Source organism: Melopsittacus undulatus, chromosome Z, assembly GCF_012275295.1.
Source record: "Melopsittacus undulatus isolate bMelUnd1 chromosome Z, bMelUnd1.mat.Z, whole genome shotgun sequence".
NCBI lineage: Eukaryota > Metazoa > Chordata > Aves > Psittaciformes > Psittaculidae > Melopsittacus > Melopsittacus undulatus.
The window spans coordinates 84,836,949-84,853,990 of record NC_047557.1 but is presented as its reverse complement, the minus strand read 5'-3'; the positions used below and the strand labels follow the sequence as shown (position 1 = coordinate 84,853,990).

General features: G+C 40.2%; 1 protein-coding gene across 1 annotated transcript in view; it reads left to right on the top strand.

Annotated features, from left to right (window-relative positions):
• Positions 1-17,042, top strand: part of SLC6A2 (solute carrier family 6 member 2) — a 66,257-nt gene that overhangs the window by 24,135 nt on the left and 25,080 nt on the right. Inside the window, 2 exon segments of the mRNA XM_031051828.2 lie at positions 1,323-1,560; positions 16,427-16,565. Of these exon segments, the coding sequence (XP_030907688.2) occupies positions 1,323-1,560; positions 16,427-16,565 (377 nt within the window).

Here is a 17,042-nt window from a genome sequence, read left to right as displayed (position 1 = left end):
GATCATAACTTATCACTAGATTTCGAGTGTTAATGTACTGGATTAATTTAAGCACCAAGGATTTGAAGTTACAATTTAATTTTTACTTTCACAATCTTTTCCCCAGTGTTAGGGATGAGCAAACTGGTCTACGTATTAAAAGCCTCCTGAAGAGCAAGGAATAACTCTGGTGTATGCAGCAGTATCTGAACTGCCAACTGCTTCAGGGTCAGCATCTGCTCCTTAGGCAATTCTTAAACCAAGGGTTAATACCAAAGGTGTATGCTGCTTCCTTGCCTTATCAAGAAATATGAGGTTTACACTTAGGTGTTGTGACAGTACAGTGATGATAGTCATAAAACAGCAGTATTCTCCACATACAACTTCTGAGTAGGTTTCAGAGAGCAATGCTGTGCACACAGTAAAGGAAGAATAATATAAGCCAAGGCAAAGCAAGCTTCCTGAAAAGCCTGGCAACAAACTGTAGCTCTACTCTCACATTAGTACCAAAACTTCCTCCCAAACCACTTAAAAATGTCAATTTTCATAAGGAGAACATGCACTCTCTGGGACTCTCTCACTATAAGGACCCTCCAAGCACACTTCACAGTATGCAAAAACACAAAACAAATATTCAAAGTCAGAAGAGAATGCTTGCAGTGGGGATTCTGTAATCCTGGGGAGATAATTATATAGTCTGAAGGTCCACACACAGTTTAGCCCTAAGCTTGATATTCACCAAGATTTACTGGCGTGCCCAAGAACCCCTTGGAGCCCCTCAGTGGAACAGCACAGGCTGCTTCACACATTTTGGACCTAGTCACATGCTGAAGGAAGCCAATCTGGAGAGTAACAATGGGAAAGAAACAGGAGAGGGATCAGTGTCTGTTCCAAACTAGCTCAGGGTGGGAACGTGAGGCATAGGGAAACTTCACTTAAGTCTGGAACTTCACTTTTCCAAGAAAAGTTGCCAAGGTCTCTGACATTAGGAAGATGAAGTGAGTTTCACTCCTAACATGGGCTTGCAGTCTTGTGCATTGGAAGCAAATCAGCAACATAGTTGTACAAGAGAAAAATTTGACATAGCACTGCTTAATTTCTTTTTCTGGTAAACAACTGGATTTGCCAACAGCCAGTCATTTTCCAAAATAATTAACATAATCTTTTGGATTAAGGTCAGTGACACTGTTTCCACATGTGTGGACATAAATGTCAAAAAATCCTTTTATTGGTTTGAACACCTAAAATGAATTTGCAACTATGTACGGCTGAGTAATTACAGTGTTTGTATATACTGCTGCATGTAAAACACGATGTGTAATCTAGTTTTCCTTTGTCTTTAGGTGTAGGCTACGCAGTGATACTCATAGCTCTTTATGTGGGATTCTACTACAACGTTATCATAGCTTGGTCTCTGTATTACCTATTTTCATCATTCACATTTGAGCTCCCCTGGACACACTGTGACAACAGTTGGAACAGTCCAAACTGTACAGATCCCAAACTCTTCAATGCATCAGTGCTTGGCAATGGTACCAAATACTCGAAGTACAAGCTCACTCCTGCAGCTGAATTTTATGAGTAAGTGTTGACTTAACTTTGTTTTATTTAATCAGAATTCTATGTCTGTGAATGTTTATTCTGGGACATAAAAACTTAGCATCCAGCCTCTAGAATAAGCATCAGAAGGCTAAGGTTAAAATGCATTTGTAATGTTGTTCTGTATTCCCTTTTAATAGAGACTCTTGCCTCTGTGAGGTTTGGTTTCTCCTGTACAAATGCAATTCTTGCCATGAGCAAAATGGAATTGAACAAAAGACACAGATCTTCCCCAATGTACCACTATTGCTTGCAGCAACTTTGCCAGGGAACACAACCATATTTTGACAATAACGAATGCATGCCAAACTGAGCTGACTTTAGGGCTTTAAAGTAATAATTTGTTCAACAGGCTTGGCCTGCTTCTCTACTTGCAAAATATCTGAGAGTAGTTCTCTGCTCAGCTGCTTCAATAGTTCAATGCAGCAAGGGGAAGCACTGAGCAGGAGAGTGACCCAATTGAAAAAGATGGGCTTTTTCCAATTCCTAAGCAAAAGGGCATTCTGCAGTATGGGCCAAGACAGGCAAAGACACTCAAATCAAATATGTGGAATCAAAACCAGAAAGGTATCTCAATTAACATCCAAAGTATAAAACAAAAACTTTGATCTGTGAGTAAATACTTGTATTATTAACCTCTTGGGGGAAATGGGATTTGATTAGAATAAAAAAAAAGAGGAAAGACATCAGGATTGAATCAGCTGTTGAATCAATCTGAATAATCAATCAATTGATATTTCTCTGTTGGGAATGGAGCAATACCAGGGCACACACCTGCTGAGTAGTGAGTCCAACCATGCAGAAACAAAGGAACACCACTGTTAAAATAAATAACATGGTGTGTGTTACACTATGCCTGGCTACAGCAGGGATCGTGGGGTCTGCATTTATAGTTCTGAAACATTTGTGGCTATTTGTCCTCTGAGGCCAGCACAGTGAAAGATCAGGAGTGATACACAAACTGTTGGCAGAGGTTTGGGTAAACTAAATTCAGTGCTTTGAAAACAATAACAGAGGTTGAGTTCAGAGGAGCTCACTACAATGGCAAATAATGACAGCTGGGAAATCTACTGCCCTTACAAAGACAAGATAGGATGTGTTCATAACTCAAATGTAAAGTTAGATCATTTATAGCAAAGTGCTATGACATGTAGTCAGTTAACAAACCTGATTTTGAAGTGAACTATAAGAAACTATATATTCAGGATCGTCAAAGAACTGCACCATTACAGAACTTTGTTTTGAACAACATTTTAAAAATATTTTCTTTATAATTTTCTTTAATTTAAGCCTTTGTAAAGCAAAACACAATCCCTATATTATTCATTAGCTCCTTTATGACTTAAAGTAGTTGAATGCATTTTCAGTTATCACATCATGCTTGGGGTACAACTTTGCAGGGGGTGAGACTGTGGTAGAATCTATTCACAGTGTTTGGATTTAGTTCCACAGTTCTGGGAAACAGCTCAATTTGTGACTTTGCCTGTACACTGAAAAATTAGGCTTCTTTCCTCACCATGACATAGGTTCAAGGTACAGTTTTCAGAAGATGAGAATAAAAAGTGAATGTAATATTTTGTTATGCTTTGATACCTGAATTAGGGGGCTGTAATTAAGTCTATAGGCCCTGTATTTATTAGCAATTACATTATATTGCAAAACCGGAAGTTTAGATTGGATATAAGGAGCAAGTTCTTTACTGTTAGGTTGGTGAGGCACTGGAATAGGTTGACCAAGGAAGCTGTGAATGCTTTATCCCTGGCAGTGTTCAAGACCAGGTTGGACAGAGCCTTGGGTGACAGGGTTTAGTGTGAGGTGTCCCTGCCCATGGCAGGGGGGTTGGAACTAGATGATCAAAGTCCTTTCCAACCCTAACTATTCTATGATTCTATAATAACCACCACTCAAGTAACACAGTCTGTAACCTGCTTCCCCAGCTGTAAAAACAGTGAATCACAAGGGGCATTGCGTTCACTTACCCAGTATTTGGATTAGCTCATGAAGCACAGCTGTACAGCTCAGGTGTGGACCTAAACTTGTGCAAAGTTTTAGTGTATTTAGATCCAACCAATGAAAGACAGCCCAATTCAGAAAACAATGTTTCTTCTTACAACAGGGACAGCTGATTATAAAGTTTCACATTATATGCAACAGGGTTAAAGAAGCGGAAGTAATTATGTAATATTAAGTTTGCATCAGTATAGTGCCTTTCCAAAATGATACACCATTTTTGGATTATGTTAAATAATAGCTCAAGTAAGGGTCTTGGCTGGCTATATTCCCTCTGAAAACCCATTCAAGTAAAGGCTGAATATTCCCTTATCTTATTGGGTGTCCTTATACCAGATTGCACTACTGCTTGAATGACTGCTGAACTTGACCCAAGTGTTTATGTGGAATTATAACTGATTCTTCCTGGAAGATAGCCATTAGTCACTTCTTTATCAACACATCTTTGCTGGAGGAGAGCTACAGTTCACTTGGTTTCCAAATTTTACAATCATGTTTACTTTCGAGGTTTGTACTGCTATCCAAATATTCAAAACCCACCCAGGCACATTCTGTGCAACTTGCTGTAAGTGGCCCTGCCTTAGCAAGGTGGTGGGATAGACAATCTCCAGAGGTCACTTCCAGCCCTAATGATTCTGTGACTCTATAATCCAGAGGTGCAAGATATTAACAGTAACAGAAACAATTACTTTTGCAGCAATAGATTTAATATGGCAGATTTCAAATGTTGGGGTTTTATCAGTTAAATAGAGAAACAAGGAAATAGAGCACCTACTTTTATACCAGAGGGAAATCAAACTATGCCACTCAAATTTCAGTGGGATACCTATGGAATCCCAGCCCCAACACTAACAGAACAAGGTATGATAATTAGCATCATTAAAACAAGGACTGAAAACTGGTGCCCACTGTAAAAATATCATGGAAAGGAGTGATTTTGTTAGGTGGGGTGAAAATAAGTTCCATTGTTCTCCCTAGGAGCATATGGGAGATCATCCAGTTTGGAGTATTTGGGGCCACCTTTTTCAACCACAATAACTTGCTGCTGGAATTTGCTAGAGCTTATGGAAAACTTGTTAAGGATGCTAAATGCACCTCAGCACTTGAGCCTTCAACCTCAAGACTAAATGGGAAATGATACACCTTGAACTTGGTTCTGTAGGTTGTATACTTACATCGAGAGCATATGCAAACCTTTGCCTTCTGGTGGGCAGGCAGAACTGGAAGCAGGGAGGCCAGAAACACTAAATATCTATTTAACAGTTGGAGAATTATTGAGAAGAGGTACATCCAGAATGGGCCACAAACAGAGAGCTGATGTCACTACCCTTAAGAGAAACTGACACTTCTGTTTGGGGCATGATTCCTTCACACCTGACCATGACTGCAGAGTAGCTGCAACCATGCAGCTGCCAAAGCTGACTGCCTCTACCTGCAAAGGAATAAACTGTAGGAAGGGGTGGAAGTATTGTGATGTGCTAGTTCATCTAATACTTTAAGAAAGGCACTGCTAAGTTTAATAGAAATATGATGATTTTCAGCACTAATGTTCAGTGAGAGACAGGAACACTTGCAAGAATCTAGAGCAAATCTTTTAGGTCCAGCATGAGGAAAAGCAGGCAGAGACCTCTAAATCTCAGACTTGGAAGAAATCCTTTCAAATTGCAATTTCCATGGCAAGGCAGTGACAGACAGACTTTGACAAGCATGTTTGGCTTTCGTTATTAAGCCTTAAGAGCTGGGCAATAGTTCAGGTTGAACTGGATCTACATGTAGGTTTTCTAGAGTGTTTCACTTTACTAAATCTGGTTTCGGTCACTCAGGCTTATTTGAGGCTAAGGTGCCACTGACGTCAACAGGGCAGTTGCTTATGACAGGAAGGAATGGAACCCCTACAATACTTCATTAGAGACAGTTAGAATCATTTGCAAAGTATTTGTACAGTGCAAACTTGGCAAAGAGAACACTCCACAATGTGAAAACAACTTGTGCTCTTCTGTTCATAATAGAATCAGAAAATCATAGAATAGTTAGGGTTGAAAAGGACTTTAAGATCATCTAGTTCCAACCCCCCTGCCATGGGCAGGGACACCTCACACTAAACCCTGTCACCCAAGGCTCTGTCCAACCTGGTCTTGAACACTGCCAGGGATGGAGCATTCACTACCTCCCTGGGCAACCCATTCCAGTGCCTCACCAACCTAACAGTAAAGAACTTACTCCTTATATCCAGTTTAAACTTCCCCTGTTTAAGTTTGAACCCGTTATCCCTTGTCCTATCACTACAGTCCCTAATGAAGAGTTCCTCCCCAGCACTCCTATAGCCTCCGTTCAGATACTGGAAGGCTGCTATGAGGTCTCCACGCAGCCTTCTCTTCTCCAGACTGAACAGCCCCAGCTTTCTCAGCCTGTCTTCATATGGGAGGTGCTCCAGCCCCTGATCATCCTCGTGGCCTCCTCTGGACTTGTTCTAACAGTACCATGTCCTTTTTATGTCGAGGACACCAGAACTGCACACAATACTCCAGGTGATGCCTCACAAGAGCAGAGTAGAGGGGCAGGATCACCTCCTTTGACCTGCTGGTCACACTTCTTTTGATGCAGCCCAGGATACGGTTGGCTTTCTGGGCTGTGAGCAGACACTGAAGCTGGCTCATGTACTCATCGACCAAACCCCTGAGTCCTTCTCCACAGGACTGCTCTGAATCTCTTCTCTGCCCAACCTGTAGCTGTGCCTGGGATTGCTCCAACCCAGGTGTAGGACCTTGCACTTGGCATGGTTAAACTTCATGAGGTTGGCATCAGCTCACCTCACAAGTGTGTCAGTATCCCTCTGGATGGCATTCCCTCCAGCGTATCAACAGAACCACACAGCTTGGGGTCATCAGCAAACTTGCTGAGGGCACACTCAATCCCATTGTCCATGTCAGTGACGAAGATATTAAACAAGACCAGTCCCAACACCGATCCCTGAGGAACACCACTCGTTACTGGTCTCCAGCCAGACATTGAACCGTTGACCACAACTCTTTGAGTGCGACCATCCAGCCAGTTCTTTACCCACCGAATGGTCCACCTGTCAAACTGATGTCTCTCCAGTTTAGAGACAAGGATGTCCTGTGGAACAGTGTCGAATGCTTTGCACAACTCCAGGTAGATGACATCAGCGATTCTACCCCGTCCATCATTTCCGTAGCCCAATCATAGAAGGCCACCAAATTGGTCAGGCAGGATTTCCCCCTAGTGAAGCCATGCTGGCTGTCACCAAGCACCTTGTTGTTTTTCATGTGCCCTAGAATGCCTTCCAGGAGAATCTGCTCCCAGATTTTGCCAGGCACAGAGGTGAGACTGACTGGTCTGTAATTCCCTGGGTCATCCATTTTCCCCTTCTTGAAAATGGGGGTTGTATTTCCCTTTTTCCAGTCATCAGGAACTTCACCTGACTCAAATATGATGGACAGTGGCTTAGCAGCTTCATTCGCCAGCTCCTTCAGGATCCGCGGATGGATTTCACCAGGGCCCATGGACTTTTGTACATTCAGGTTCTTAAGATGGTCTCGAACGAGATCCTCATGTACAGTGGGCCCAAGGTCTAGGTTTTCACAGTCCCTGCGTCCGCCTTCCAAGACTCAGGTGCTGCGGTCAGAGCCTTTGCCAGTGAAGACTGAGGCAAATAAGCCATTCAGAACCTCAGCCTTCTCCAAGTCCTGTCTAGCCAGTTCTCCTGAAAGTTTCCGGAGGGGCCTACATTGTCCTTAGTCTGTTTTTTAGCCGCTACATACCTATAAAATCCCTTCCTATTATCTTTAACATCCCTTGCCAAGTTTAGCTCCAATTGGGCCTTAGCTTTCCTAACTTGGTCCCTAACTACCCTGACAACATCCCTGTATTCATCCCAGGCCACCTGTCCTTGTTTCCACCTTTTATAAGCCTCTTTTTTCTTGTGAATTTTTCTCAGCAGCTCCTTATCCATCCAAGGAGGTCTAGTGGCCCTCCTGCTGCACTTCCTTCTGGTCGGGATGCAACACTCCTGAGCCTGTGAAAGCATCACTTCAAAACTAAGCACAAGCAATTCTGCCTATAAATGCCCTTGAAAAGTGAATCCAAGAACAGGAGATAATGAGGTTAGATAGCCCTATATTCTGCTAACCATATTTGATAAGTAAAGAAAGACTCTAAGCTTATGCTAAACATGAACAGCAGTTCTCAATGTATCCACCTTCCTGGACAACAAACCCCCACTGAATATATCTGGAGCTTCTTTAAGAGGTTTCTTCATGCAACATCCATACCCTATAAACTAATTAGAGGGTTTGTAAACAATGGCAAATTAAGAGCCTCTCTAGACATCTAGATTTACTCATCTTTTACATCTTAATTGAAAGGAAAGTTGTCAGATGTTTCCGAGAGGTTTGAAGACAGCAGTCATCTGTTTTACCCTTACAGAGATCATGCAATCAAAGGCTACGAATAATTTTAGCCAAGTTATGTACCTTCACCCCTAGAAAATCCCTTGACTATAACAGAACTCTGAATATCATGTACTTAGAATCAGGTACGTTATTAAATGCTTTATGTGGGAAATGCATGGTCACATTTTGAATAGCAATGAGCAAACTACTTTAGATATCAATTCTACATTAACTGCACAGGCATATTTAGGAAGTGTTTGGGTGCATTCTTTATGCATCTGCAGTCTGAGACTAACAAATTTGCCTCCCGACACATTACAGGTTTACTTTTGACTCTATTGACTTTTTGGACCAAGTAACTCAATCCTTCTCAGTGCACAGAAGTTTCTGCTACAAGTGCATAAAATAAGAATAGCTGTTCCACAAACATTTACATATGCAGCTGTGAAACTTACTTTTCATATATGTTCATATCTTCACATTTGTTGACATATTTACTTACACAAAGAGAAAAGAAACTAATGTGAATACAGTGGAAGTCAATCCATGTAAGGGTATACATATGTTCCTAAGCTTTGGACAGCTTTATGGAAACAATTCCTAAATCACATGCCCTTGTGTAGGAAGTCCTGAAGACTGGAAGAATAACCACTTTCCCAACTTAGGTTTACATGGGAGGTTTATGAGATGTGGCAAATGTCAGGAGCTGCACATTATGCTTCATGCAATTGACTTGCTTTGTACTAACTTGTAGGAGGAATTTTAACTGCTTATCCATACATACAGAACCCTCTGCGGTTTGGTAGTGGTGCCAGTATCTGAGCAATAATTACAGCAGCTGAGGTCAGTGAGACAGCACCTTCCCTACATTACTTCGCATTTGAAATTCTGGCAAGCAGAATCAGAGTCTTTCCATTGTTAAAGCCATGCTAATAAAGGTGTAACACAACTAAACACCCATTATTTTCACTGGTTTTTCATAAAATGTTCTTTCCAACACAGTACTGACATAATATCTCCACTAGTATTTTATGCATTGCTTCCAAAACATTCACATCTGAGCATTAATCCATTAAAAGCTTACAAACTTCACCTTATTGTGCAAAAGATCCAGCATTATGAAAAAATGTCAAACCTTAAAGTGAGCATTCCCTCAAGTACCTAAAGGTGCCTACAAGAAACCTGGAGAGGGACATTTTACAAGGGCACATAATGACAGGAAAGGGGCAATGGCTTTATACTGAAAGAAGGTAAATTTTGATTGTATATAAGGAAGAAGTTCTTCCTTGTGAGGGTGGTGAGGCCCTGGCACATCTTGCCAGAGAAGCTGTGGCTGCCCCATCCCTGGCAGTATTGATGGGGCTTAGAACAACCTACTCTAGTGGAAGGTGTCCCTGCTTATGGCAGGGGTTGGAATTGGATGAGCTTTAAGGTCCCTTCCAACCCAAACCAGTCTGTGATTCTATGATTATTCATTCATTTGTTTAAATGTCTCAGTGCTCCTCAGTTTGTGGTGCATGGGCTTATTCCTGTGGTTGGCATTCTTCTGGCAATTTTATGTCTTTCCATGCATCTCTTCTGAATCAGAAAAGCATCATGAAAGCTGAACAACTTCTTTGGAAAGACTGGAGCTCTTCTTTCATGGCCATCCTGTCTAGGCCAGTGCACAGCCATTTGAGAATAACAGCTGAAGCACCACTTAAGTTGCTGAATAAGTGCTGGGGCAGCTCTCAGCATGTGTGCTTTAGTTGCTTTTCCATGTATCCTCAAGCAACAAATTTAATCTGTTCATTATTCAAACTTTTTATAGTCATTAGATATATGGGGTATGGAATTCAAGAGTTTCCAACCTGCAAATAATATAATGGGTTTAAAAGCAGATTTTGAAAATATCAGTGCAGACTTGAATGTTCTGAAGTGGGGCACAAACAGGAGGAGAGGTCAGATCTATTAAGCTAATGGGAGAATTAAGCTGGATAAAGACTTCAGTGAGCTAAGCATTCTCACTGAATGAACAGGTTAGTCCTGGCTGCATATAACTTCAGGATTATCATGATTCAGAAAAAAAGCATAATTTCATTCAGTATAAATAATAATGAATTACATGACAGCCAAGGTGCCACTGGTAAATTATCTTTCTGATTCCCAAAATCTAGTTTGTTACACAGCTACATTCTCCAACACAAGAGGGAGCTGAAATATCTTGAGAAACAGAAAAACCCAGACAACAAAGATGTTGGCTAGAGACAGTGCAGTGTCCAACAAAGCTGGAGTGAAAACACACAGCTGAACCCAAGCTGGGTGCTGCAGAGCCCTTGGCATACCTATGAAGTGTGTCCAGTGCTCCATGGTAGGGGAGAGCTACATAGTGCCCATCAGGTGGCTTGGAAACACTCTCCTTTGTTCTTGGCACTCTCCTGGACCCAGGCTATCATTCAGCATCTAGAGGCACCAAAGCAGCTATCAGTGGCTGTATGTTTGGCAGAGGTGGGTCAGAGCCAGGCTAACCCTGTTGCACTTTCTGACTTCATGTAGAGGCAAGCTGCTATCTCTGCAGTGCACACCTGCCCCTACAGTTACAGTGAGCAGGCAGTGATGTTCTACCTGCATGGAGCCAGCTCAGGTCTGCAGAGTTTGCACTATAAGCTCTGCCCCACACAGCTGTGGATAAACACCTTTGAGACACAAACTCCCATACAAACATTACAACTGAATTTAAGCAGAGCTGTTTCTGAAGTAAAAATACCTGAAGCTTGGCAAACTGTGCACAAAGGACTCTGTCCATGACTGCTCAATACAGACAGCTTAACCTTCCACAGATAAAAGAACCAATCAATTTCCAAAGGAAATTGGCAGCATTGACTGAGCTATGGTTGCCCAAATACATAATGCAGAAGATGTATGCTGGAGAGCCTTCTCATTAAGCACAATTATCATGCTTCAAATTGCCTTCTAAATAGAGTATGTAATTTTATTTCTATAGATTGCACACTGTATACATTGACAGTCCTTTTAGCATCTTCAGCTGACAATTTGCATTTAGTTTTAAATCATAAAAAACTACCAGAATAAGGAATGGAGCTCAGGAGACCACGACTATTTATATATTTTTATATATTTTATATGGCTATTTATATCTCAGCCAAATAGCTGATACTTATTTCATACATGCCATTTGCGTTTGATCCCATAAAAGTGACTACTAACTTTTAGAAGTTTTTGGAAATTCTTAGAAGTACTAATGTGTTAAACAAGAAATACATTTTTTAGTTTACATACTAATTTGTTGACAAGTGGATGACATTTTTGCAATCCAAACAAACATACATCAACACATACAACACATCTAAAAATTGTTTAGATGAATGACACCCTTCTGTTGATCACATCAAAATTAGGCAGATAAATTTTGCCTGTAATAAAAAAAAAATGAGCCTAGAGAGGTGTGTAATCATATTTGGATTGAAATTTAAGATTATAATTGATTTGGGATTGAAAAAGCAAGGTCTGCTCCAAGAACTTTCACTTGAACTGTTTATACAAAACTTTCTAAATTTCAAAAATGCCATGACATAAATCTGCCTAGAGCTAAGTAATACAAAAGGCTCCTTAGAAAGTCCTTAGAACCAGTCTGACAAAAATGTTTTAAGAGAATTCTACACCTAAAACTCACCTCCTGATTTCTGGGTACAGACTAAGTATTTTGGATTGAAAAAGATACAAAGTAATTTTCAGGCCACTATCCTTGGGTGTTTCTTTTCCCTTTGATTTGGCTCTCTGTTTATACTCAAATACTCACAAGTCCCATAAACAGTATGTTCTGTATTGCTCAGTGGAGTTTAAGCAAAGGTTTCTAACAATCCTTATTTGATAGATGGAAACACTAAGACAAAGAGGATTTTATTGGTTCCAACATTAGCTGTTACTAGAACTATGACTGAACCCTTCATTTACTGAGTCCCACTGAGCAGCTGCCTCCACCTCCTCAATAATTTGTCTTTAGTAGGGCTTATGTGTGAATTCCAAACAGCTGGACTTCCTGATGGCTCTTTGTGATCTGATACCAAATTAAAGAGAACCCAAGTGCTGCATGAAGACAAAACAGAGGACAGTGGTACCAGCAAATGAATGGCTATTGGCTCATTTCAGCAGAGGTGAACTATTTCCCTTTAACCGAATGCAGGGTGGAAGTAAGGCAAGAAATAGTGCCAGGGTTATTGGGTGACTAGGGGAGTCTTCCCAGTAGAAAGCACAGGAAAAGACAAAACGAGAAGAAATCTCCCAGAGAAATCAGAATCTCTGAATGTCTGTCAGCTTCCTGCTGTTCTTGCAGATAGGCAGGAAGACTCTTGGGACCCATATGTACAGTGATGTACAGTCTCAAAGTCATTGCAAATGTAATTTCTACTTCCTTACATGGAAAGAACTTTTAGCATAAATCAGGCTCCTTTGCACAAAACCCTGACAGAAAAAGAAAAGAATTTCTGATCTCTAGTGCATGTTCTTTGATGCTTGGTGCTATACTAACTAAATACGGCTAGAGCTCTGACTAGAATATCAGAAAGCTTAAATGATTTATTAGCTCCTCTTGTATTTTGCTCAGCATAATATAATAGGTCCCTGTTCTATACTCTCCGCTCCATCTGCTAACATTTATTGCCATTCTTTTCCCTATAACATTTTCTTCTCCTTTTTTGCACATATTTCTCATCTACTTCTATTCTTTTCTCAATAACACATGATAGGCAAAATACTCATTGCCTTACTGCCTCTGATTCTTCCTTTCTCTTTGACTTAGTGTTCTGAATTATGAGAATTTATTTTGAGAGCAGAATTGGACATACATCTCTAACATATAAATCAAGAATCCATTACACACTTTCAAAAGCTTTTACTTAAGACATTCCCAGTAGTTCTGGACATGATTTAAAGAAGCTGACAGACAACAGAGGCTGACATTTGTTGGTGTTGTATCTCCTCTGGTTCCCTGCAGGGATTTAAGAGAGACCAGTTTATGCTATTTCATCTATGACTTGTACATGTCTTTATAGACTGGGAAATGGGTCAATTCTGCGGCTACTGAAAGCAACCTAAATTTAGGAAAAGTCATTGGCCACACTGCATTATTGCTATAATATCAAAAGACTAAAAATTCAGGTGTTTTGAACTCAGAGCTTCCTGAATGGAGAATCTTGCAGTATCTCTTACTTCACATTTCCCTTTTTGTGACCAGTATAAGGGAAGCAACGGAGTATAATTGAAAGAAGCCAGTTAGAGATTTATCACTCAACCTGTCTTAGCATAGACAGGGTAGAAACAGCCTCAGCTGCTCCTGAAATAAGTACAAGCATTTTCTTGGTGTGCAATAAGAATAATTGTGGCATAAGAGAATTGGATTTTTTATAGCATCACTGATGTATGCAAACTTGGATGAAGATGATGAATGAAAAATTCTTTTCAAATCTGCCCTCCTCTAAAAAATGCCTGTTTTTCAAAGAATAAAGCCAAATCCTTCAAGCCAAGAAGGCTTAGTCTATCTAACCCTTTAGCAACTGCTTCTCTCCTCCATCTTTTCACGTCAGCACATCTTCAGCTAGATCGCAGTTTAGCACTAGATCTTTTATAGTTTACAGTGCTGCTGGAACAGAAATGTAGTTTCTAGTAGGTAAACATTCATGAACTACTTCCCAGCAACCTTCTATAGGGGCATCTGTTGGAAAGCTTCTATGACTATCTCCAGAGGTCACAAAGAAAAACAAAAAAGAAAAGGAACTAAAACCTGCCAGAATTACAGCTCAGAAACAGCAGCTGTCTATGAAGTTTTCCTTGTGTAGTTGCCTAGTTACACAGCTGTCTTGACTGGTTACTGTTTTTCACTTCCTGCTTTATGATCCCTTACCCTGATTAAGCGAGCAGAACACTTGGAATGGAGATGCTCCTGAAAATCCTGGGAATCCCACATTTGAAATGGCAGTTCTGGCAAGTGTTCCAGACAGCAAGACACATTGCAAGCTGCTTCTTGGAAAGCAAACACACGAGGAAGTAGGCTTCTTTACAAATCCAGAAAAAACATTCAGGCAAGAAGAAGAATAAGTTAAATGGGCCCAAAAATACAAGTACAGATACTGTTCTTATGTGTAGACATCTAATGTTATAATCCAAAGGATTTTCTTTAAAACATCCAGCTCCAATACCAATAGCAGTATAACTGTGACAGCACAGATTGCCAAACCCCCCCAAGATCCTTGAAAAATGTTCTGATCAGAAACTCATGAAGCTTTTCCTGGCTATACTTATCACTGTCCAGCCTGGTAATTTAGAAGGGAGTCAGGCATCCCTGCCCAGGATTCACTTACATCTGGGAATGCTCTGGCAAATTATACTTTATTAGCAGAAATGCAAATAGGTTTCATTCACACTCTAAGCAAAAGTTAGAGATGTACCTATTTATTTACATTCAATTAAAGATAATAGGTTTTCAGATGAAATAAAGAAGTCTGTTTCTATGTTTTACTGTTTTCACAGGTAACAGCTATATTGTTAAGCTGGCATATTGTTGTATAGTAAGAGTTAAACTCACCTCATATTTTCCAAATAGGAACATTCTTGAATACATGCCACAAACACATGGTCACTACTCTTTTAATGCCTTATTTATTGTTAGCCTTACAATGCAACACAAATGGATCAGCTGCTTAATTCAGGAGGATGCTTTCTACAAGTGTCTTTTATCCAACCTAGGATTAATCACAGAAACAATTCAGAAACATAGAATTTCTTATTACACATGAGAAACTACAGACGCAGAACTAATACAATTCTTAGCTGATCATATCTTGATGCTTTAGGGATCAAAAGAAAATTGTGTACAACTTTTTCATGTTACTAGATGGATCATTCTAATGGGCCTTAATTTTCCCAGCATGTTTCTATGATTTAAGTAGTACAGAGATATAATTCAGTTTTCCCTGTTTAAGTTGACAAAGGTTTGCCTTATCTTGGAACTTATTCAACTACCTCACTCAGCTCTGGCTTGGTAAGACAAGTATTTAAGCTAACTCTGAAGCACCATCTATCTAGTAAGAGATTGTATCAGGACAGTCAATGGGTTTGGAATTAGACTCCTCTAATTAGTCTCTGCATGTCTGCAGTCATGCAGGACAAATCAATCAGTTCTTCAGTTTCTCTAAAATGTAGTTATCTTCCTAAAATATGTCAAGGACCTCCAGTGAAAAAGGCTTCTTTGATTTCATTTGTTTTCTTTATCATGGTGATAAGAAAAGCCAACAAGGATTAACTTTCTATTCTACCCAAGCAGTGCATAACAAATAAAAGGTGATCGAGAAAAGGGAGGAGGCAAGGAAGTTTCTTTCCATTTTATCTGGATGAGCACTGAAACACTGGGAAACTGAATCCCTGAGCCAGCATCCTGTAGATCCATATCAGAACCAGAACTTAGCTCTGCAATTCACCTCTAGTGCAGGGCTCCAGCCACAGTGCCATTCCCCTGTGCAAGTACAGCTTTCAGTAAAGCAAAGTGTTTCTGCATTTTCTAGATTTGTAAAAGCAGCATGAGACACTTCAATAGCAGAGATATGAGTTAAAGCAAGATCCACTGTAACATCTCTCCCATTTCCCTGTGCTGGTTGCTTTGACAGCTCTAACTGTAGATGTCACCAGTTATGAGGACAAACACTTTTTTACGCTTCAATCCATTTCACTGTGTATATGTCTCAAAAGAATTAGCCTGTCCTGGTGAGCAGCAAAATTTCCTCTACTATCACTCTACTGCCTCAGTGAACACCACAGAGCACTATAATCCAGTTTAAATTTACCAGCAGTTGCTTTTCCTACCCAACCACTTTTGGAGCCTCGCAATAGCCTATTTCAAATAAAAATCAAAAGGAACTTTGGAACTGTTCAAGTTGGAGGAATCCAGCTGCTTGCTTACCTGGAATCACAAAATAATTTAGTTTGGAAGAGGACTCTGAAAGTCACCTAATACAACCCCTTACACAAATTCAAGGCTAACTTCAAAAGTAAATCAGTCTCAAAGGCTTTTATGGGCCAAGTTTTAAAATCTCCAGTGATGGAGGTTCTGCAGCCTCTTTGAGCATCTGTTCTTTGTTCAAGCAAGAATCAACAAATAACACTTCCATAATCCCCAAACACTTCCAGACTTCCAGTAAAGGAGAGTGCTATCGTTACAGCACGGTGGTGCTAAACAGACATTGGTGGCCAGTGAGACCATAAAGGCATTGTAGAAGAACCACAATGCATGACTTCATTAAACAGATTCTACTAACTGATAGCAATATCAGTAGGGCAACTACAAGTGCAGTGCAGCATCCATTTCTGCTGGCCGTGAGACATGTAAGAGCCTTTTCTCTAAGTGACTCATTTGTTTCTGTGTATCTGGTATGTAGGCGAGGAGTTCTGCACCTGCACGAAAGCCGTGGAATCCATGACCTTGGCTTGCCTCGCTGGCAACTTTCCCTCTGCCTCTTGGTGGTGGTTATCATTCTTTTCTTTAGTCTGTGGAAAGGCGTGAAGACTTCAGGAAAGGTAGAGCTAATATTGTCCTTCTATCTTAACCACCTTCTTTGTCCCATTTAAAAAGTCTCTTAATTTTAGAAAGCAAGAGGCTAAATCACTGCTTCTGAGGGAGCCTTGTGGACCAAACCATGTGAGAGACCTTCACATTTGTACAGCGAAAATACACAATCCTGATTCAGCCTTTAGCTTATTTACAAGTTTTACTATATGATGAACCAACTGGAAATTTTATCATCAGATTATTTTCAATTGAACATTAATTGTCTCATCCAGCAAGTATTTTGAAAGACTTTTAAATTGTCTGAAACATGCCTTCTTTTCTTAGCCAAATGTGCTAATGTTTCAATGGTATAAGATGCTTTGGTTTTATTATATAATAATGACAAGAGAAATATCCAATGAAAGTAATTTGAAATTAGTCTTTGACATCTTTCAGAAAATACCTTAACAGCAATTCTACGGTTGGATACATCTGAGAGCTTTCTG